General features: G+C 58.9%; 1 protein-coding gene across 8 annotated transcripts; it reads left to right on the top strand.

Moving 5' to 3' along the window:
- Positions 1–1,131: 1,131 nt before the first annotated feature.
- Positions 1,132–22,234, top strand: NR4A1 (nuclear receptor subfamily 4 group A member 1). 8 transcript variants are annotated; one of them, XM_060166155.1, is made up of 9 exons: positions 1,132–3,105; positions 3,753–3,857; positions 4,890–5,350; positions 17,064–17,926; positions 18,732–18,861; positions 19,169–19,320; positions 19,661–19,863; positions 19,950–20,128; positions 21,188–22,234. In XM_060166155.1, exons 3-9 carry the CDS (start codon positions 5,119–5,121, stop codon positions 21,937–21,939), a joined length of 2,511 nt encoding a protein of 836 aa, XP_060022138.1. In that variant the 5' UTR covers positions 1,132–3,105; positions 3,753–3,857; positions 4,890–5,118; the 3' UTR covers positions 21,940–22,234. The 8 variants fall into 8 exon arrangements, with proteins under 8 accessions (XP_060022138.1, XP_060022142.1, XP_060022145.1 ...); XM_060166159.1 differs by lacking the exon at positions 3,753–3,857 and adding an exon at positions 7,298–7,404 and having other exon boundaries at positions 1,133–1,696; positions 5,231–5,350; XM_060166157.1 differs by lacking the exon at positions 1,132–3,105 and adding an exon at positions 7,298–7,404 and having other exon boundaries at positions 3,382–3,857; positions 5,231–5,350.
- Positions 22,235–22,566: the final 332 nt, after the last annotated feature.

The raw sequence follows: 22,566 nt of genomic DNA, 5'->3' as shown, positions 1-22,566 counted from the left end.
GGATGAAACCCGTGCCCCCTGTAGTGGAATCACAGAGTCTTAACCCCTGGACACCAGGGAAGTTCATCATCCTCATTTTATAGGTAAGAAAACTGAGGCTCAGAGAGGTGAAGTGACTTGCCCTAGGTCACACAGTAGTATGGGAGCAGCTGCCTCTGGGAATGCTTCTCTCCAGGAGAAATTTCACCTTCCCAGAAGTCTTCTTTCTCTAAGCTGCCTTCTTGTGTGAATGCTGGACACCCGGTTGGCTGGGCTCCTTGCCCTTGTGGTGGCATGTAGGCCAAGTGATGCTGGTGGGGGTGTCCAGGGCTCAGAGGGCCCCGGTCCTGGTTTCTCAAAGCAGCCTTATTGCTGTGTGACTTTGGGCCGCTGCTGAGCCTCTCTGGGCCTCACTTTTTCCACCTCTTCCTCGGGGAAGGCCCCGGGTTAATTTATTTATAAGTCAGCTCCACGTTCGCTGCCTGGGAAGATGTCAGCAAGGCCGCAGACGCCTCACCTGAGAAACAGCTCCCCCACCCAGGCCCCAGGCGGGCGGATTACGTAACAGGGTGTGCGGCGAGGGTTGGGGAGGGGGGCCCGCGGGGCGGGGCCAGGCCCTTGCGGCTATTCCGGGCGCCGCTATTTTTAGCCCCATTGATGAGGCTGCGTCGGCCACGCAGCCGGGATTCCGGAGACGTCAATGGGCGCGCGTCACTGTCCCCGCCCGCCCGCCGGGGGAGGCGAGCCCGGGGCTGGGGCGGCGGTGCTGGCAGCTGCGGGGGCGGGGGGCGCGGTCGCGGCCGGAACTGGGGGCCAGGGGGGTCCCCGGGGGCGGGGGGCGCGGGGCCGCGGTGGCGCGGCTGCAGGAGCGCGAGGCGGCGGCGGCGGAACAGTGGGGCCCCCCGCGCGGCGTCCGCGATCCCAGGCCGCCCGGCCATGGGCGCTCCTACGCTGCCGAGCCGCTCCCCGCCGGCGGGAATGCGACCCCGGAAGGCGGGGGCGGCGAGGCGAGCCAGGCGAGTCGGGCAAGGGGAGGGGGCCGGGGAGGGGGCTCCGGGGGCCCCGGGAAGGGTGCGGTCTGCGCGGGTGCGTGGCGGTGGTCGGGGCCGCGCCGGGAGTCCCGCTTGGAGACCGGGGGGCGTGGGGGCAGGGACTGGATTCCCGGCGGAACCGGCTACATCCGAGTCAGCCCCCGAGTGTGGCGGCCAGCGCTTTCTCGCCCCAGCCCGCCAAGGGTGGGGTTTGGCCCGCGAGGGGCGCTGGAAGTGGCCAGGCCAGAGGAATTCCTTCCATTTCCCCGCTGGCTTCCAGGAGTTAGGGAGCTCGGCTGCCAGGACGCCGAGCCGGGAGGGACCAGAGTTGCCCGGTGCAACCCCTTCGTGGGACTGAGCTGAGAAGCCGAGCCTGGAGAGGGTCAGGAGCGGGCCTGGGATTAGAAGTGGAGTCAGGAGCGGGCCTGGGATTAGAAGTGCTGCAGAGGTGGCATCTCCAGTGGTTTCCAGTGGAGTAATAATTTGGGTTGGGGGCTAGTATTAGGGGTGTGCTGGGAAAAGGAAGGCTGGGCAGAGGTAGGTGGATTGAGAATAGTTATGCCCAAAGTGTGCTGATGTAGTAGGAGGCTTCAGTGGTGACTTCAGGCTTGGCCCTAGACCCACACCAAGTGAATTGGTTGAAGACTTGAAAGGGAAGCCAGCCGACTCTTTGTAGTGACCTAGAGGTGAGAGGAATGACAATGACAAATGTATAGTACGGTAAAGCCAAGATTCCAAGCGATGGCAGCCAGGCAGAAGGATGGACCAAGTCTAGCAGGATGAATGAGACTGATTATGAATGTTGAGGCCTGTGCTGTAGTTAAGAAAATTAGCTGAGAGGTTCAACCCAGCAACTCAGGCCCTGGAGCTTCCCACTGGCTCTCTGGTGTTGGCTGTCAAATTGCTCTGTGCCCACTAAGCAGGTCCAAGGAGGGAAGGGGGTTGCCTGACCCTGGGCTCCCTGGTTGGACTCCCTGGGTTCTAATCCTAGCTTTGTCACTTCCTAGCTGTGTGACCTTGGACAGGTTGCTTAACATTTCTGTGCCTTAGTTTCCTCCTTGTTAAAACGTTCATAATAAGAATAATGCTTTTCTCACAGTGTTGTGAGGCTAAAATGAGAACCTGAGTGTAAAGTGCTTAGTGATATATTTAGCACATGGTGTTCAACAAATATTAGCTGCTGTTGTTATTGTTGGTAATAGTAATATGCCCATTTCTGGGTGGGGACATTGGCCAAGGCAGAGTTTATGCCATCAGGAAGCCACCAGGGCTGCAGAGGGTCTGTCATTCATGTCCTGTTGCAAGGAGTTCAGATAAGGAAAGACTCAGTTGATAGGAGGGAGGAGAAGGAGGTTTCAGGTGGGTTCATGCGGGGCTGGGGGCTCCTGTGTCAGTCGTGACTCAGCATAGGAGGGAACCCTTGGAGTTTGGGTCTGCCCCCAAGTGGAGGGGACAGCTCCTTAGCCGCAGTGTTCTCCCTGCCTCCTTCCAGGTGACTGGCTGACCCTCCTCCTAAACCCTTCCTGATGCAGGCACGTCTGAGTCCCCCTCTCCCGCATTCCACAGATACTTAACTGAGCACCTATTAGTACTGAGCTCTGGTTTGGAGTCTGAACTCTGCAGCCATTGAGACAGACACGTAAACAAACGCACAGCATTAGTCCTATGGCGATGGTAAAAATAGGTTCATGTGGCGGGGTGCGAGTGGAGGTGAAATGGGAATGGAAACCTGATTGATGAGAAGGCGCTAGCCACACAGGTATCGCAGGCAGTGACTGTCCTGGCAGAAGGAACAGCCAATGCAGAGGCTCTGCATGGGGCAAGAGAGCACAGGGCTGGAGCACAGCAGGGAAGGGGAGCTGGAGAGCAGGGGCTGGGGGCTGAAGTCTGGCCTGAGGCGCCCACTTCCTTTGGGGGGGAATCACTTTCTCCTCCTCCAAGCCCACTCAGCCCCTGGTTTGTCCTCGGCACAGGGCTGACTGGAACCAATGTTGATTCGTTCCTGCATCGTAACCTCCTGGGGCCCCGGGACCTTGATCTGCTGCTTCTTGGATCTCCCACTGTTTGAGGCTCACTGGCTCACAGTAGGCCCTCAGTAAATGCTTGTGGAATGACTGTTGAGGATGGGATTTGGATGGAGGGCAGGAGATGGGATCAGATGCCTGCTCTAAGATGCTGTGAATCACTTTCTGGGCACCAACTGGATCCCCGACTCTGACCCCTGTTCTCAGATACAGGGTCTTCCCGGGCACTCAGGTTGGGCCTGACTGTGGTAAGAGGTGTTTGGCCCTCCCTACCCTTTGTCCTCAGCTGTGGGCTGGAAGGGAGAAAAGGGAAGGTTGGTGGGGTCGGGGATGGGGGGAGGCTAGGGCATGACCGCAGACCGTTTCTGGGGTACGGGAAGATGACAGGGTCATTCTGGGAAGCAGGTGTAGGCTGTGGGCTGGCCCAGGTTTGCAGCCTGGTTTTGCCTTCTGTGTGGGGTTGGACTCCCTCTAGATGATCCAGACCGCCTTCCCCTTCTTCATGCCCTGCTCCCCATTATACCCACAGGGATATCGGGGTGCTAATAGCTCTGTAAGAGGAGAATCTGGGTACCATGGGCTAGAGGAACTCCCCTAAGCCTGTGGACCGTGGGACAGAGGTTAGGAGGGTGAAGGAGTCCATCACCTACCCTCTGGGACCCCTCCTCCTCACTTCCTCTACCTGGCACCGTGGAAGCATCTACTTCTCTTTTCCTAGATCTCATCGGCCTGAAGGGCATCCTGATAACCAGGGAAGATCACGCCTTGTCTGGTCCTGCCCTCACCTTGGGGCCCAGGCAAGAGAGGAGAGGGCTGAGTAAGGGTAGGAGAAGGGAAGGAGAGGAGTGGGGTCTGCGTTGCCCTGGCTGAAGGCTTTGGCACCAGCAGGGTTGGGGGAGAGCTTGAAGAGGCTGAAGGGGTGGCATGCACAGGTGGCCCTGGAAGTAGAGGCCAGGTGCCCAGAAGTGGCTTGGAATAGGAACCAGGTCTGGGGTTAGCTTTTATGTGTCATCATTCAATTTCTCCTAATAATGATAGCACCTGTGTGTATCCAGCACTGTTTTAAGTCCTTTACACATATGAGCTCATTTTAAGCCCGCTGGTAACCGTATGGTTGTTAATTTTAGAGATGTCAATTACAGATTCTCTTCTTTTTTTTTTAGACTCTTTATTTATTATTTATTTTTGGCTGCATTGGGTCTTCGTTGCTGCGTGCAGGCTTTCTCTAGTCGCAGCGAGCGGGGGCTACTCTTTGTTGCGGTGCACGGGCTGCTCATTGTGGTAGCTTCTCTTGTAGCAGAGCACGGGCTCTACACGCGGACTTCAGTAGTTGCAGCATGTGGGCTCAGTAGTTGTGGCTCGCAGGTTCTGGAGCGCAGGCTCAGTAGTTGTGGCGCACGGGCTTAGTTGCTTCACGGTATATGGGATCTTCCCGGGCCAGGGCTTGAACCCGTGTCCCCTGCATTAGCAGGCGGATTCTTAACCACTGCGCCACCAGGGAGGTCCCACAGATTCTCATTTTCACAGATGAGTAACAGAGAAGCTATGTAACTCGCCTAAGGTTACAAGTGATGGAGCCAGGATCTGAACCCAGGCCACAGGGCTGCAGCATCCACGCTCTTAACCCCTCCACCCCAAGCTGGACCTTCCAGCTTTGTGACTGGAATCCCTTCAGAGAGGATTTCCTGAGAGTCCCCATGGCTCAGATTAGAAGGCTGGGCTGCCTAGAGATGGGGGCATGGAGCCCTTGCTCTGCAGCCTCTGAAGCTTTGGGGGCCAAGTTGGAGCCCCTTAAAGGAGAGAGGGGTATTCTGCTCTGTCCTCACAATAGCTCCCTTTTCTCTGCCTACAACAGGCCCTTTTGTGCACATCAGGGAGCTGAAAGCTGGATTGAGGTACCCCCCTCCCCCCAGGAGCGGGGTGTGAGGCTGAGGAGCTGTGTCTCCAGGGCCCTGAGGTGCCCCAGACACTGTCGGCAGCTCCTGGCCACACCCCACGTTCCCAAGTGCTGTTTGCTTGCGGTGTGGGCCCCCAGCCTCTGATGCGCAGCTCACGGAGGTCCTTGGGCTGCCTTGTCCCCCCTCATGGCCCGGGTCCTGCTTCTGTTCCCACTCCTGTGTTTTCTGGCTGTGCTGTCTCCAGGGAATGGTCCCGCTAGCTGGTTTCTCCTCTCTCGCGTGGACTCTCCCTCTGCAGGCCTCCACTGTGGACAGAGGCCAGCCCCAGCCCCTCCCTGGTGTCGGCGCCTTCTGCCAGGCCCCGAAGGCCCGAGGGATGGTCGAGTGTTGTTCGAGGACTGTTGGTCCATCCAGAGGGGTGAGTGCCCTGCTGTTGCCCCTTGTACGCCCCTGGGGCCCCTGAGGTGGGTGTGGAGCTGCCTGAAGCGGATGTGGTTTGGGGGATGGAGGGGGAAGCCCTGCAGAGGTGGTGGGCGAGGTGCTGCTCAGCATGGGAGATCTGATTTCTTCAGTGGTGGGGGTAACGCGGGGGCAGGGAAGGGGGGAAGCCTGACTTTCTTAGCAGGACAGACTGGGGGGCTCTGGGCCTGGGTGTCATGGGGTTGTTGGGGATGACAGCTGCTCCCAGGGCAGCATGTGCCTCATTCTGGGAAGCTGATGGGGTGGGGTTGTATAGCTCAAGGCCAGGCTGGGAGTATAGCGGGGCAGACCTGGGGGATGGGAAGTTGCCTTGTTCCTAGGGTGTAGACACTGTACCAGGGGAGTGCGTGAAGGGAAACTTGGACCACCCCTTGCCTCCCTGAAAGGGTGATGACTGCCCCCTTCTGCGGTGGGCCTGTAGGTCCTGTGGGGTCTGGTATGGGGCGGGTGGCTCTATGAATGGGGAGGATCTCGCTGACCAAGGGCAGGGACAGACCCTTCACTATTCATCCAACATCCCTGAGAGGGAAAGTCTCAGACTTGTGGCCATGGCCAGAGAAATCCGTGGCCGTCTAGCTCCCCTCCTCTTCTTATGGATGAAGAAACTGAGTTAGAGAGGGGACAAGGCACTTTTCAAGGTCCTACACTGAGGACGTGTAGACCCAAGCTCAGAATCCAGGTCTTCTGGATTCTGGGCAAGCCCAGTGGCCCGGTCAGCTGGTGGAGGACATACCTTCCTTGCCTGAAGATGCCTCTGGAGAAGACACAAGCTGATCTGTGGGTGAGGGGCGGAGTGTGGGAATGGGATTTCCACCAGGCCTTTCCTTGGGGACTTGAGGTACTGGGGCGGGGTCAAGGGTACATAGTCCTGGTCACCGTGTTTACCTGAGAGAGCTGGAGTTCAGCTTGGCGCCCTGGACAGGGACCCTCTTATTCCCTTCTTCCTTGCCCAGAAACGAGGGTCATCTCTGAGCAACACCCCCTTCGGGCCTTGAGAGATCCCCAGATGAAGCAGGAGCTGGCTTAGTATCCCACCCTGGACCCCCAAACTCTGTTGCCTCTTGTGGAGTTGGTGTTCGAGGTGCAGAGAGTCCCAGAGAGGTGGCTGGGATGGGGAGGATGGGCTGCCCAGCCCTCCAAGCCTGGAGGGAAGGAGGGAAAGCCCTGGGAAGCAGGGCCTCCTGTTCCGGGGGCTGCGCTGGGTATGCACCTGGCCTCTTGCTGGCAGCAGGCACTGTGCCACCAACCTCGGGCGGGGGCAGGGAGAGGAATTACTGTAAGTGGAAGAGGCAGGTGTCCCTGGTCAGCTGGACATCTGGACTCGGGAAGCACGTGAGTGAAGATGACAGCAGCGGCCGGGTGTCTTTCCCTCCGCTCAGCCCCCACCTCTGCCCTCAGGTCAGACGTGGCCTGCTGAGTGCCTAGCCTTCCCTTTGGGTACCCAGTGGCTCCTGGGGCCAGAATTCCTTGCGGTCAGTCCGTTGTCTGGGTGAGGGTGGTGATTGGGTGGAATTCCCATGCCAGAGGTGCTGGCAAGGCCACCATGAGTGCTGCCAGTGGGGGCTCCACGAGTGCTACAGCTGCTGGTCCTGTGACGTGGGCACCTGTCTGCCAGGCCCGGGCACGGGCCCAGGGTCACGCTCATGCCAGGGCTCCCGTCAGCTGACCATTTTAGGCTCTTGCTGACCTGGGCCAAAGTCAGGCCTCAGCCAGAGGGCCCTGAGGCAGCTCCCCCTGCCCCCAGAGGCCAGCTCCGGTTTCAGCTATATAAACAGAGGAGGACATGCTGGCTTGGAGGCCGCCCCGTGTCCTGAGTCCGCTCAGCTGGTGCACAGCCTCGGTCGGCAGGACGGGCTGACTGGGCGGTCATGGTCTCTTCCCGCAGGGCTTCCTGAGGCCACCGGGAAGAGTCCCCAACCAATCCCGGGATTCTCCCTTGGTGCAGTTGTCCAGGCCCTCAGAGAATCAAAGCAGATCGCGTGGAGGAAGCTGGTGAGTCTTAGGAATGGGGAAACCGAGGCACAGGGGCTGGGCTGTGTGCATCTTTTTCCATTGTGACCGTCCTCACTGTGGTTTCTTTGGCCTCCAGAGGGGGAGGGGCGGAGGAGGAAGCAGGGGTGGCCGACCCTCCCGAGGAATGAGGGTAAAGGTTTTTTGGCACTTGGATGACGGGAGTTGGACTTGGATCCCTTTGTGGTTGAGAACCAGGCGACGAGGAAATAGGTGATGCCGCCTGTCTCCTTCCTCAGAGATTTGCAACAGGGTCTTCCATCCTCCTGTCCTGTTGACCCGGCCTGGACAACACTGGTGTGCTCAGGCTGGGGACGGATGCTGGATTGAGCTGGGTGTCAGTCAGGTACCTCAGCACTTGTCCTTGAGTAGGGTCCCTGGCCCCCCAGCTGGTTGGGACTTGGGGTCTGAACTTGTGGATTGACGTCCCTGAGCCCGCCCTCGGCCCCTGCCCCGCCCTACTTGCCTGGCTTCCCGCCTGGTTTGGTGCCTGAGAAGCTGGACTGGAGCTAGGCTTGGCAAGTCCGCCAACCGGCTTGCCACAAGCACGCTCCCCGGGAGCCGGGCCAGGGGCTTGGGCCGGCATGGAATAAGCGGAGCTCCGTACGTGGGAGGCTGTGTGCTCTCCTTCTCGGTTCTTGAAAAAAAAATTTTTCCCTTTCTGAACGTGAGTCTTTAAACGAATCCAGAGCCTGTGACTAAAAATACTTCAACAATAGGAAAATGCATCAGTCTTTCCGGCTGGGCCTCGTTATCAGAGGGTTTTTATTTTGGAATTTGAAATTTTGCCCAGGGAGGCTGGGTGGAGACCTTGGGCGGGCACAGGAGAATTTGGTGGGTTGTTGATGTTGTGCGAGGTGGTGGGAGAACCCCCTAGGGTCGGGGAGAGAAGAGCTGGCCAGGAGCTGAGCCGACTGAGGGGCATGGAAGGAGATTTTTTTTTTTTTTTTGGCTGTGTTGGGTCTCCGTTGCTGTGCACGGGCTTTTCTCTAGTTGCGGCGAGCGGGGGCCACTTTTGTTTGCAGTGTACGGGCTTCTCATTGCCGTGGCTTCTCTTGTTGCGGGCTCTAGGCACACGGGCTTCAGTAGTTGTGGCACGTGGGCTTGGTAGTTGTGGCTTACAGGCTCTCGAGCGCAGGCTCAGTAGTTGTGGCGCACGGGCTTAGTTGCTCCGCAGCATGTGGGATCTTCCCGGAGCAGGGCTCGAACCCGTGTCCCCTGCATTGGCAGGCGATTCTTAACCGCTGCGCCACCAGGGAAGCCAATGGAAGGAGATTTGAGGAGGCTACAAATGAGGCGTGGGTCGACTCTTCCCAGAGGACCTCCATGATCTTGTCTATGTTTTCCAGCTCTGTCTGGAGGTTCTTCCTGAAGTCTGATCTTGTTGCTTTATGTTGTATGTGGATTCCTTCTGGCCTGATAGCGGGCTGGGGGGTTGAGACATCACTGGACTGGAAATGACCTCTGTGGAGAGAGGTCTGACCTGCTCAAGTAACCAGCTCTCTTCGGAGTATCAGTTGAGCACTTGCTGCACACAGTCCGGAATTTCCCTGGTGCTGGGCATACTCTCATTTCCTTTCACGCAGCCCTGGAGAGGGAGAGGTGGGGATGGGGGTACTATTTATCTCTGGGTCTTGAAGAAGGAGGGTGCTGGCTCCCCATCGAGCTGACGGCGCTGGTGTCTCCTTTCTGTGCCTCCCTCAGGATCCTGCTGCGGGTCCCTAGAGCCCCAGCCCCCAGACAGTGCTCCCATTTCACTGTGAGCCTCCCCCTTCCGTTAGTGACTTGAATTCTAATAGCACCGGGACTAGTGATGTTGTCAGCATTGGGCAGATGAGGAAACGGTCCCGAAGAGGGCAAGGGACTGGCCCCGGGTCACACACCAGGCTTGCTGGCTCCAGGTCAAAGATGCCTCTGAGAGTTCCTTTATCTTTTGCCTCTGCTGGGGCTGGGGTGAGAAGTGGAGGGTGGCGGCTGACCTGCCCGTGTCCTTGGGAACCTGTTTTCCCGGGAGGTAACAAAACGTGTGGTCGTGGCAGGGCCTGGACAAGGGCCAGAAGATCAGACCTGGGCCTGCCCCTACATCCCCAGTTCCCAGAGCTGTCCGTGGAAGCCCCCTGGAGCAGTAGGCAGAGCTTCCCTGCCCACGGCACAAATCCCCCTGCCTGCTGCCAGGGCAGGAAGAGGAAGTGGCCGGGTCAGGCCTGGAGATAGGTCCTGGGGCTAAGGTGGGGAAGCTGGGGTGGGGGGTGGGGGGGAGGAGGCAAAGCTCACTCCCTCTGCCTACCCTGTGGGAAGGGTGTGGAGGCCCATGGGTGAGGATGGTCTTGGCGAAAGTAGGGCAAGTTCCTGCCCTTTGCTCAGCAGGGGCAGGGGCCAGCCTGAGGTGGGCGGGGCAGCGTGGGAAAGGGGCTGTGTAGTTCCACTTCCCCCGTCTCCTATTTACCCACCGTCTTGGCTGGGGGACGATGGTGTACTTTGGCTGCCCATTTGCGGCCTGCCCTGGGCTACTTACTGTTGAGGATGCATGAAGGGGCCTCCTGCCAAGGTGGGAGAGACAGGGCCTTGCCCTCCCGTTCACACACTGGTTGTCGGGGGAGGGATGGCCTGAGCACGAGAGTCCCCGAGCCCCACAAGACTTGACGAGCAGGGGCCAGGCCCGAGCTGAGTGGTTCAGAAAACATGCTGCGAGAGGACCCCTTTCTGATGTCAGATGCTGCAGCCTCTCCTAACCGTAGCTGTGCTCTTGAGTATGTGTCGATAGAATAACGTAATGAGAAACAGCCACTGTTTCTCTGTGATTTCAGGAAACTCCAGCAGCATCTGCCTCCATTTGAATAAATATGTCTCTTCCATTTAGGTGTGGCTATTTTTGTAAATAAACTTTTCTTTCTGAAAGTATAACATACATACAGAAAAGCATGCAAATCACAGACGTGAAATCTTCAGAGCATAGAGTGTGATTACTTTTCCATACTGAGCACACCCAGGTGACCACCGTTCAGACTAGGAACTGGGACGCTTCCAGCCCCCCCAGAGACGCCCTCGTAGGCACTGCTGTTTCCAGCTTATAGGCCGTGTGCGTACCAGCTCTGTGGTGCACTTGTGAGACTCGAGGCTTGTGGGGCCAGAAGCCAGAGCTCTGGAGTTCAGAGTTGAGGGCAGTGGGTCTAGCACAGAACTGGGAGTTCGGGGAGTCTGATTCCTGGCCGCTAAGCCTCCTCCTCATTTATAAAATGTAGGTGGTAATTCCAAACGTAGACGGTTAGGGAGAGGGTTAAGTGGAAGAATCCACGTGACGTGCCCTAAGCCGAGGGTCTGACCCTTCACTGGTGTCCCTCACTCCCCCACCCCCAAACCCTCCAGTGAGAAGGTACTTATTATTAAGAGTTAAGCTGGTCCAGGAGGGTGTTATGAGCTGAAGTCTTAGAGGATGAGTAGGGTTAGAATAGAAGGAAGAGGAACAATGTGCCCAATGGGTGGTGGGAAGGTTTAGCCCAAGGTCTTTATATTGGGGCAGCGGGGATCCTGGGGGTGGTGAGGGTAGATTGGTGGGCTGTGCTGTGCTGTGCGAGCCTGACCTCGGGCAGCTGTCTCGTCTCCAGCACAGCATCTTTCCCTGCCCTTCCTGTGTTATCATGGCCCTGCTTTACCTTCTGGTCCTCACCTCTAGTTTCGGATACCTCTGCCATCATTACCTGTCTCTTTCCAACCCTTACCTACCCCACAATGGGCTGTTCACTTTGACCTTGCTCCTAAAGGTTGGGCTTAGTGGGATCCCTTGGAATCTCCGTCCAGTCTTCGACCAGCTTATGCTCCAGGTCTCCCAACGTCTGCATCAGTTATGCCTTTTCAAGAGTTCCACCTTGGCCAGATTCCACCTCAGAGCCCCAGGCCACCCTCCCTGGAGGGCATCTGGCCAGCAGGGATGAAGCCTGAGGTCCCCAAGCCCCTCTCGCCTCTCCCCTCTCTGTCTTAGGCTAGGTGCTCCCCGGGTGTGTTCCTATAGAGGGACTGCCTTTTTCTCCTTATTTACTTACTTTCAGAGTGTAGTGTGTTCCAAGCCCCCAGCATCCCCCACCTCCACAAGCATGGCCAGGTGGTCGCTGCTGCTGTCTCTTCCACCCTCTGCCTTTGGGGCAGCAAGACTGCAACCTGCAAACCTGCCGTCTCCCGCGGAGATGCGGCCCCGGCTGCAGGCACAAACATGGAGGCTGGATGCTGAGACGCGGAGATTTAGACTGGGGGCCTGGACAGCTCCTCACCACGCTTGAGTTCCCTGGGGCTCCTGGGTGGGCCTCCCCATGGGAAAGGTAGGGGATGGTCTGTGTTGCTCTTTACAGATGGAAAGTGGTGGGAAAAAAAGGGGGTGCTAGGGCTCAAGGCTAGGTCAGCTTTCAAAGAGCCATTAAGGCTGCAGCTCATATACTTTTTCTTGTCTCTTTTTTTCTTTTGCTGATGAGTTTTGGAGGGAAGAACACTAACCTGGGAAGAACATTGGCCTGGCTAATCATCTTTTGCTAACATATTAGAATTGTTTTTATTTTCTGAGGAAGGCCCTGCTGGGCAGGGGGGCGGGGGGCTAGGTGGGGAAACCAGCCCGTGACACCCAGCTGGGTTAGTTTCACCAGCCCGGACTTGTTCGTGCTTCTGAGCAAGGTGCAGCTCTTCTGGGAGCCCTTGGGTCCTAATCTGCAAAATGGGAAGACATGAATTATATTAGTGGTTTCAAAGCAGTTTTAAGCTGTGGAATCCTTTCTATCCAAGTAATATCTTCTGCAAAAGCCCAAGACAAAGAAAAACAAAACTTTGGCTAAACACCATCCTGCCCACGCTTCATCTTCACGCAGGTGGCCGTTGAAGCGTCTTTGGAAGATGTTTTAGCAAAGGCCAGAGCTCTCTGAAGACGGGTCCACGTTGAGACTGTGGGCTGCAGTGCGGGAGCTATGCTAGGTTCTGACCGGATCACCGAATGATGCTGGTGTTACATGAAGACTGCTCCATCCGTGGTGGACAGTAGGGTTTGGAAAGAGGAGGCAGGCTGGTGAAGGGGCAGTTTCTTAATGGGTGCGGGCAAGAAGAAGGGAGAAGGGGAGGTCGTTGGCCTCAATCAGCTGGTCTGCTGCCTTCAGGCACCAGTGAGGCGTGGGCTCTGGCTGGCAATTAGGAACGGAGGATCCAAGAGAAGTTCCAAAATAGAATTTCAGGAAAGAGTGAAAAGTAGCATGTGGGGCATCAGGAGCAGAGATGGGTGGCAGGCGGGGAGTGCAGAGACGGCAAGCTCTGTCTGGAACGGGTGACGTTTGAGGTGCTGGTGGGACCTTTGAGTGGACAGAAGTGGGGGCTGGAGAGCAGGGTGTGGGAAACCTGAGACGGAGGTGAGAGTGGAAGTGAGGAGCAGGAAGTGCCTCAAGGGTAGAGGAAAGTGCTGTTGGGTGACCAGGGGAGGCCAGAGTGGGGTCCGTGGGCGCAAGCTCAGTGTGGAGAGGGGAGAGGGGGAGGGGTGTGGGGAGGGGCTCTCTTCTTCTAAATAGTAGCCTTTTCTTCCTTCCTCTCCCACCTAGCAGGCGAGGGCTCCCGGGAAGGCTGCAGGTGGGAACTCCTCGATCATGGACAGCGGAGGGTGTGAAGGGATCCCCTAGAGATGTAGTCAGGTTCCACCCCAGTGTGCCACCGCCTTGCTCTGTGGCCTTGAGCAAGTGCTATTATTTTGCTGAGCCTGTTTATTTATAAAGTGGGGAAGAGTCGGCACAGATTCGAAAAGATTTCTCAGGCTCCACCCGGTTCTGAAATTCTGTAATTTCCCAACTAGAGTGCTTTCACCCTGTCAGGGACTGGGGAGGGTAGTGGTGAGAAATCAACTTCAGCTGTGAAGCACAGCCAGTTGGCCTGTCTTGGGCTTGGCGAATCCCTGCCCTCCGGAAGGTACTTTGCATGAGAAATTGGGGGGAGGGAATAAGTGTGTGTGTGTGTGTGTGTGTGTGTGAGTGTGACAGCCCGAGACCCCGCTGGGGAAGAAGGGTCAAGTGCAGTGGCAGCGCCTTGGGCTGAGGTGGGGGGCGCAGGTTCCCCGGGGTGAGTCTCTGAGTTGCCCGTCCCAGCCCTGGGCCTTCCCCGTGCCGCTGGAAGGGCTGGGGAGGGTGCAAAAGCGGAGCCGGGCGCGTTCGTGGCTCCCGGGAGCCGCCGGAGGGTGAGGAGCTTCTCGTCCGGGGAAGCCCCGCAGCCACGGCGCTAGAGCACCCTTTTCTTGGGCTCTGGCCCTCGGGCTGCTTATTTCGGCTCCAGGGGCCCCGGGCCGGTGCTGGGTCCTGCCGGAGGAGCCTCGCGAATCCGCGAGCTGCTATTTTTAGCTGGCGCAGAGGGCGAGAGGGGACTATTTATAGATCAAACAATCCGCGCTCCCTGCGTCAATGGAACCCCGCGTGCGTCACGCGCGCAGACATTCCAGGCCCCCCCTCTCGCCCCGCCTCCTCGGGCTCCCCGCCTCCTCGGGCTCCCCGTCCCCGTGCCTACCCCTGGCCGCCTCCCGCCGGAACCGCGCCGCCCCCCGCGCCCTTGTATGGCCAGAGCTCGCCCGGCCGCGTGCGTCAGTGGCGCCCCCGCCCCTCCCCGTGCGTCACGGAGCGCTTAAGAGCAGGGTCCGGCGCGGCCGGGAGTCCCAGTGGTGGAGGCTGCGAAAGTTGGGGGAGTGTGCAGGACGGCGGGAGCGCACGCGGGACCGGGCTGCGACTTGGGGCGCCGGTCCTGGGCACGGGGAGCAGGAGCCAGCCGGGTAGGTGACCCCCGAGAAGCGTGCACCTCCACAGAGCTCTGTTTTGGGTTGGGGGGCTTGCTGCATGAAGGAGATGGGTGTTCGCGCGGGCAGAAAGGGTGTTTTAGGGTCAGCATGAAGGAGGGCGGGAGTAGGATGCAGTTCTGGCGTTGGGGGTTAGTGATTGGAACGGGATGAGGACTCAGATCGGACTGGAGTTTACTGAGCGCTGTGTGTGTGTGTGTGTGTGTGTGTGTGTGTGTGTGTGTGTGTGTGTGTGTGTGTGTGTGTGTGTGTGTGTGGCGGGGGCGGGGGGGCATGTCTGTGCAAGGTGGAAGCCACAGAGGGTTAGGTTGGCGCCAGCAGTGGGGACCTGTTCAGTAGGAGACTGGCTAGAGTTCAGTCTCCCAGGGTCCGTTAGTGGGCACCGGGCGCCTGGACTTAGTTGCTGGTTGGGGTCTCAGTACAGTGTGCGTGGGGGAGAAGGTGCACAGAGCTTGGGCTGCTGGGATGTATCTGACTCCTACCAGGATTGAATTTCCAAAAGGGTCTCCTTCTTCCCAGCTTGTCAGCTCGCACCCCAGCCGTTGGTTGTTAGTTGTTTTCTTAACGCTGTAGAGGCTGTGGCTTAGTTTGTGGTGACCCGCAGCTGGAAGTTTCTCCCTGGATTATCTAGGAGAGGTCTAGATTGTTGAGGTCAGCATTGGCTGAACTGTGCAGGGGGTGCTGCTGTGTGTTGGAATAGAGGCGTCTTCTCACCGGCAGGAGCAGGGTCTCTGGAAGCGTAGGGAAGATTGTTTTTACTGTAGCTTGGATCTGCGTCTGTCTGTGTGTGTGAGAGAGGGAGAGAGAGGGAGAGAGGGAGGGAGCGTGGTGGAAAGCGTCATCCTTTGGGATCCTTGGATCCAGTTGCTAATGTTGTGTTATGTGGTGTGGTACCACCTAGAGGATGCCACCCCTGCCCCACTCCCGCCTTGGTCTATGTTGGATCACACAGGTAGGGTGCAGCCTGAGGCTTGTTCAGCACGACAGGTGCAAACCACAGTGTTGCCAGGACCCGCCTGAAGCTGGATTCTCCCTGCTCCCTCCTTCAACCCCGCCTCTTCCTTCTCCCTGTGCTTCCGCCAAAGGCTACATGTAGGTCCATATCTTGTGTCATTAATTTAAGTACCTGCATGAAGGCAGGAGTGGGGGTAGTTTGGTGGGGATTGATCCGGATGTGGGACGTCCACGTGGAGAAACGGGATTTGAATAAGGCTGGAACGCCCAGCCCAACCCTGTGTAGCTGCTGCCTCTTTTCCTCCACCCAAACCCATCCCTGCCCAGGCTGTCGTAGCGCAGGCAGACGTGGCCACCCTTACCTCTTGCAGGTGCTCAGTGCCTCTGGACGGGTGCCACTGGGTGGGTGGGGCCAGAGTTTCTGGGGGCTCTGTTGTCTGGGTTGGTTGTGGGAGTGTCAGGTCAGGGGTGGAGCTGCCCTGTCCGGGGCCCAAGGAGGTGGGAGAAAGGCTAGAACCAGAGGACTCCCTGGGCTCTTGGCCAGGAGGTGATGCCAGCCTCGGCCCCTCCTGCTGTCCCCCTTGACTATGGCACTCTGCTTCAGCTTGCTTTCTTACCCAGCCTCCCTCCCTGACTGATGAGGCCAGGGTCACGGAGACCGCCAAGCCAGGAGGTGGGGTGGGGAACTGTCCCAGAGCCTCCCCTGCGTTAGTTTTTGACTTGTCTGCGAACTTAGGGATCCCCCGAATGATGCTCTGTCTGCTCCTTCAGGCTCCTCAGGTTTGGGGCAGGGTGTGACCACCTTTGCCTGAGCTCCTGGTTTCTTCAGGGCGCAGAACTCTTTAGCGGAGGGACCCGGGCTTCCGGCACTCACCAGCAGGCTCCTCCTCTTCCCTGCACAGCCATCTCCAGCCTCCTGGACTCTTGAGTGTTCTCATAAAAATAACAGGGGGAGACGCTTTGGGGGTAGCAGAGGAATTCCTCTTCAGGACTTCTCCTGGAAGTCCAGGGGCTGCTGTCTCCCTCACGCTCCCCCTTCCAGCATACGGCCTTTAAAGGTCTGGAGCCAGGTTACCTGATCCCCTGGGGAGCTGGGGACAGGGTAAGGAGGCCGGGCTCCCTTTCTCTTTGCTTCTGGGAGCATCCCAGGCAGCGTAGAGTGGGTGCCTGTCCCCAGATGGCAGGACTGGGGTGCGCGTGGGATCTGCAGCCTTTGCTCAGTACGTAGGGTGGGGACGGGTGGGGGTGGGGGTGGAGGGGCACAGGCTCACTGCTGCTTAGGCTGCTTTCGTAGGCAGCTGGGCCTTTACTCCCAGCTCCTTTTCCATCTGCAGGATGTCCTTCAGCCCAGGCACTGGCACTGTGTGGGGAGGAGGAGAGGGAGTTTGGGAGAGGCTGGGCCATGCCTGGGAATATTCCCAGAAGTGCCAGGTTGGAGGAACGACATATCTGCTCCCGGGACTGGGCTCAGGCCTTGCCTGGCTGCCTCTCCCACCCACCCTTCTCCCAGCCCCCAACCATGCCTTACCCAGTAAGGGAGGGGCAGGGGGCTGGAGGAACACAGCTTTCCCCTGTTCCAGCAGAGAAATGCTGGCTAGATGCCTTCCCTAGGGTTCCCAGGCTGCCTGGGGTGTGGCTGGCCTTCCGACTTGAGCCCACTCTTGCTGGGCCATTGCCCAGGGGCTTTGTGACATGGAGGTCGAGACGGTGCTCTGGCTGGGGGCCAGGATTCCTGGGTTCTGTGGTGGGCTGTGGCCCTAACGCCTCGTGTCCCCTGTCTGGCTGGGACTCCTGCCACCTGGCAACTCAGGGGCCTATACTTAGAGGTCAGGCCTCAGGCTTCTCTCACTGACTCCCCCCCTCCCCACCCTTTGGTCTCTTCCTTCTCCAGAGATGCCCTGTATCCAAGCCCAGTATGGGACACCAGCATCGAGCCCAGGACCCTGTGACCCCCTGACCCCCGAGCTCAGCAAGCCCACCATGGACCTGGCCAGCCCTGAGGCGGCCCCCGCTGTCCCCACGGCCTTGCCCAGCTTCAGCACCTTCATGGACGGCTACACGGGGGAGTTTGACACCTTCCTGTACCAGCTGCCGGGAACAGCCCAGCCGTGCTCCTCGGCCTCCTCCTCGGCCTCCTCCACGTCTTCATCGTCAGCCACCTCCCCTGCCTCCGCTTCATTCAAGTTCGAGGACTTCCAGGTGTTCGGCTGCTACCCCGGCACCCTGAGCGGCCCTCTCGACGAGACCCTGTCCTCCAGCGGCTCCGACTACTATGGCAGCCCCTGCTCAGCCCCGTCACCGTCCACGCCCAGCTTCCAGCCGCCACAGCTCTCTCCCTGGGATGGCTCCTTCGGCCCCTTCTCGCCCAGCCAGACTTACGAAGGCATGCGGGCATGGACAGAGCAGCTGCCCAAGGCTTCTGGGCACCCCCAGCCGCTGACCTTCTTTTCCTTCAGCCCTCCCCCCGGCCCCAGTCCCAGCCTGGCCCAGAGCCCCCTGAGGCTGTTCCCCTCGCAGGCTGCCCACCAGCTGGGGGAGGGAGAGAGCTATTGCATGCCGACAGCGTTCCCAGGCCTGGTGCCCGCGTCTTCACACCTTGACGGCTTGGGGATGGTGGATGCGCCCGTGACCCCAGCCAAGGCCCGGAGTGGGGCTCCGGGTGCAAGCGAGGGCCGCTGTGCTGTGTGTGGGGACAACGCCTCTTGCCAGCATTACGGTGTCCGCACCTGCGAGGGCTGCAAGGGCTTCTTCAAGGTACTGGGCTGCCCGGGGGGTAGCTTTTTATGAGAGGTGGGACAGGCTGCTCTCTCACCCCAGCAGGGTCTGTGGTGACTTCTCGTGGGTTCTCCTCCCAACAAGTTCTGCTCTTAAGCAGAGGGCAGGCCTGCCAGGTGGGCTACTGTCCTGGGAGCAGGGAGCTGGGACCTTTTCATGCTGGGACTGGGGCTGTAGACTTATGGAGGGAGGGGTGAGAGCTGGGCAGAGGGTGCGGGCTGCAGGGGTACCCACGAGGGGAAGTTCAGTGGCCAGCCTCTAGCTTTCCTCTGCCTGGCCTCCCCCCACTCAAGGTCCTGGTGGGAAGGGGGGCCCCAGGCACTCGTGTTCCTGGCGCGAGATGAAAGGATCTGAGAAGAGGGCTTGGTGCTTGAGGGCTGGGGGCGGACTTGGGAACAGGCTGTGTGTTTGTCCCAGTGCTGGGTGCCTGCTTCGCTTCCCGTCCCCACCCCCAGCCCCTCCTCAGCCCTCTCGTGTCTGCCCCAGGGAAGGGGCAGGCGGACGCAGACACGTTAAGAAGTACCAGCTGCTGGGGAGCCCCGAGCCCCTAATCTTGTGTCCTGAGGGTGAGGCCGAACCCTCCCCCAGTGTCCCCAAGACTTTTCTCTTCCTTCCCCCACCCATCCATCTCTCCCTCCCCTGCCACCCAAATGTTAGAAAAATAGCTGTGAACAGAGAGCGCTTTTGTCTGCGATGGCAGTAGGATCTGGTCGCTTCCCTCCCCTGGGCTCCCCCCATCCCCACGCTCTGACAGCGTGTTCCGTGTTGCCCCCCCGCTCCCCAGCGCACAGTGCAGAAAAATGCCAAGTACATCTGCCTGGCTAACAAGGACTGCCCTGTGGACAAGAGACGGCGAAACCGCTGCCAGTTCTGTCGCTTCCAGAAGTGCCTGGCTGTGGGCATGGTGAAGGAAGGTGGGTGGCTGGCACAGGCCCAGTGGGACAGCGGCGGGCCCGAGTGGGGTGGGGCCGGCAGAGTCCCCCAGACATTTGTTCTGGTGGGCCGCAGGGCAGGGCATGCCCCGGCCCTACTTCCTCCCCGACCTCTGGTCCACCTGCCTGCCTTGTGGTGGGGGAGGTCCCTGCAGAGTCCCCTGGGTCTCGGGGGCTCTAGGTCCTTGCACTTGGGGTTGCTGCCCAGCACTGCTGGGCACGGCTTGGGCTGAGAGGCCCTCCCCTGGCTCCCTTCCTCCCTTGCTCACCCTTGCCCATTTCCCTGCAGTTGTCCGGACAGACAGCCTGAAGGGGCGGCGGGGTCGGCTTCCTTCCAAGCCCAAGCAACCCCCGGATGCCTCCCCTGCGAATCTGCTCACCTCCCTGGTCCGGGCGCACCTGGACTCGGGGCCCAGCACTTCCAAACTGGACTACTCCAAGGTGAGGCCCCGCCTACCGCACATCAGCGCTTTCCTGCACGTTAGAAAAGCCCCCCGCCCCAACCCCCAGTTCCACAAATTGAAAAGAGAGGAGGCCCCTCCAGGCTGACCAGATGGGAAAATGTACCCCTTTGGGCAGGGGCCAATTAGAAAAACGTGCTCCTTCCAGCAGCTGTGGCCCTGGGTTAATACGTGAGAGTTGGCAAGCAAGTGTGGGCGGAATCTGAGCTCCACTCTCACCCCCGGGATCTGACATCCGAGGGAGGGCGCGTCATGGCTGTACGTGGCGGCCTTGGTGCGGGGCTTTCCCCGGGGTCTGACCCCGCCAGGCCGCTTCCTAGTTCCAGGAGCTGGTGCTGCCCCACTTCGGGAAGGAGGATGCCGGGGACGTGCAGCAGTTCTACGACCTGCTTTCGGGTTCCCTGGAGGTTATCCGCAAGTGGGCTGAGAAGATCCCCGGCTTTGCCGAGCTGTCCCCCGGGGACCAGGACCTGCTGCTGGAGTCGGCCTTCCTGGAGCTCTTCATCCTCCGCCTGGCCTACCGGTGAGCTTCCGGCTGTCTGCTCACCCCTCACCCTGCCGCCCTGCCCTCCAGCCCCTCTGACTCGTGTCTGCATCCCTGCCCACCAGGTCTAAGCCGGCTGAGGGGAAGCTCATCTTCTGCTCGGGCCTGGTGTTGCACCGGCTGCAATGTGCCCGCGGCTTCGGGGACTGGATCGACAGCATCCTGGCCTTCTCTCGCTCCCTGCACAGCTTGGTCGTCGACGTCCCTGCTTTTGCCTGCCTCTCTGCGCTCGTCCTTATCACAGGTGGGTGGCTAGTTCCACAGACCTGGGGAGATGGGGAGGGCCTGAGGGCCTGGCCCTGGATGGGCGGGCACCTGGCGCTTCCTGGGCCCCCACCTTGTGGAGCGAGGGTGATTAGATGCAGAGAGGGGTAAGCATGGCTCAGGGCAACACAGCTGGCAGGTGGCAGAGCCAGGCTTCAGGCCCAGCTGTGGCTGACTGCAAACCAAGCTAGCCTGTGAGTTATCCCAGAGGACCACAGATCCTGATCGTGTAGGTGTCACGTGTGGCCTAAAGTTTGGGTTTGTTTTTAAAATCTTAATCGTGTTACACACAGGAAGTTTTTACAAACGGAGCATGTGCACATAAACAGCACCTAGATCAAGAAACAGACATGAGCTTCCCTGGTGGCGCAGTGGTTGAGAGCCCGCCTGCCGATGCAGGGGACACGAGTTCGTGCCCTGGGCCAGGAGGATCCCACATGCCGCGGAGCAGCTGGGCCTGTGAGCCATGGCCGCTGAGCCTGCGCGTCTGGAGCCTGTGCTCCACAACGGGAGAGGCCACAACAGCGAGAGGCCCGTGTACCGCAAAAAAAAAAAAAAAAAGAAACAGACATGACCGGGACACCAGAACCCCTCCTTGTGCCCCCTTCCTGTCATCAGTTCCCCAAAAGGTGGCTGCCACCCCGGCTGCTAATAGCACAGATTAGCTGTGCTTGTTGTGTACTTTATGTAAATATAATTATGCAGGATGGAGTTTTTGGCATTAAATGCGGAGGTTTTTGGGTCTCTTTATTTTTTAAAGCACCAGAATCTGCCCCCACCTCTTTTTCACTTAATTTTTTTAACCGAAATTTCACAAAGCTACATAGGGCAAAAAACTGTAGGACAAAATGTGAGGCACTCTAGGCTGCAGAGAGAGTGTGGTGGGTTTTGAGGCCTGCTTTCCCTGGAGGTGGCCTCTGAAACACTGCTGCTCAAACCCAGGGTTTCTCACAGACAGTCTTGGGGGAAAAAAACCAAAAGCAACACTGGCCTCGTCAGAAAACCTGCGTAGGGTTTTATTTCCTTTTTGCGACCTTAGGCAAGTCATTTAACCTCTCTGGGCCTCACTGTGTCACTTGGAAGATGAGGATAATGAACGTTGCTGCCTTGCTAGGCTTCTGCTGGGGCTCAGAAGCGGGCTCCTGTGCCTTTGCACAGTGCAGAGGGCTGTGGGGCCTGGTCACTGGCGGCCGTTCCAGAGACCTGGGAGAGGCCGGGGAGAGGGGCGTCTGCTCCTCAGCCGTGCAGCTAATCCTGCACCTTCCCCGCAGACCGGCACGGGCTGCAGGAGCCTTGCAGGGTAGAGGAGCTGCAGAACCGCATCGCCAGCTGCCTGAAGGAGCACGTCTCGGCCGAGGCAGGCGAGCCTCAGCCCGCCAGCTGCCTGTCCCGCCTGCTGGGCAAGCTGCCCGAGCTGCGGACCCTGTGCACCCAGGGCCTGCAGCGCATCTTCTACCTCAAGCTGGAGGACTTGGTGCCCCCTCCGCCCATCGTCGAGAAGATCTTTATGGACACGCTGCCCTTCTGACCCCAGCCCGGGAACACGCGTGCACTCCGTGTGCACGCTCACACGCCACCCCACGTGCCTTTAGCCCACGGCCCACGGACCCCTGGAGCACCACCCCTCAGCCTGGGCCTGAGCTGCAGACTGGCCGCCCCTCCCCGCCACCTGCTCTGGGAGGTCGGCAGGGAGTTCATGCCCTGGGGGAGGGGGATGCGTTCACAGGGGTGACCCTTACTATTTGTCTTACCCCCCAGCCCAGCCCTGGTCTTTATGTTTTTGTAAGATAAAACCGTTTTTAACACACATACCGCCATGCTGTAAATAAGCCAAATGCTGCTGTAAATACAGGAAGGAAGAGGTTGAGGTGGGAGTGGGGTTTGGGAGGGAGGGACGGGCCCCCGCCAGCCTCCTCCTACTTGCTCTCTTCCCGCCCTCCTTCCATGTGTACATAGACTCACTCTAGGAGGCAGACAAGTGACAGATTCTGACATTTATATTTGTGTATTTTCCTGGATTTATAGTACGTGTCTTTTCTGATTAATATATTTAATATATTGAATAAAAAATAGACGTGTAGCTGAAGCTAGGATCCTGTCTCTCTCTGACACCCTCCCCCCATACCACCCATCCCCCAAATGGCATGAGAGGCAGGGGTGGCACCCATAAATCTTGGATGTTACCAAGCTGAGCTTACTGGCCTCAGTTCACTCATTTGTAAAAGGTGGAAATAATCGCAGCTGCTTCATGGGGTTGTTATGCAAAGCACTGAGACTAGTTTCCGACACGGAGAAAGCTTCTGGGAAGCAGGCCTGGCTTGTGGATGGGGCCTGCGCCTGGAGGCTGATTCATCCAGGGATAAGAGCACCGGCTTTGGCTGTAAGTTCCTAACCTGGGGTGATGGCCTCTGATTCGGC

Source organism: Lagenorhynchus albirostris, chromosome 11 (genome assembly GCF_949774975.1).
Source record: "Lagenorhynchus albirostris chromosome 11, mLagAlb1.1, whole genome shotgun sequence".
Lineage (NCBI taxonomy): Eukaryota > Metazoa > Chordata > Mammalia > Artiodactyla > Delphinidae > Lagenorhynchus > Lagenorhynchus albirostris.
This window is presented reverse-complemented; position numbering and strand designations above follow the sequence as displayed.

Bases quoted from the DNA above. Each gene is read 5' to 3' on its own strand.
- NR4A1 (XM_060166155.1), top strand. From the start codon at position 5,119: ATGGCCCGGGTCCTGCTTCTGTTCCCACTCCTGTGTTTTCTGGCTGTG. The intron at 5,351-17,063 runs GTGAGTGCCCTG...TTCCTTCTCCAG, and splicing joins CTGTTGGTCCATCCAGAGGG to AGATGCCCTGTATCCAAGCC. The intron at 19,321-19,660 runs GTGAGGCCCCGC...GCCGCTTCCTAG, and splicing joins CCAAACTGGACTACTCCAAG to TTCCAGGAGCTGGTGCTGCC.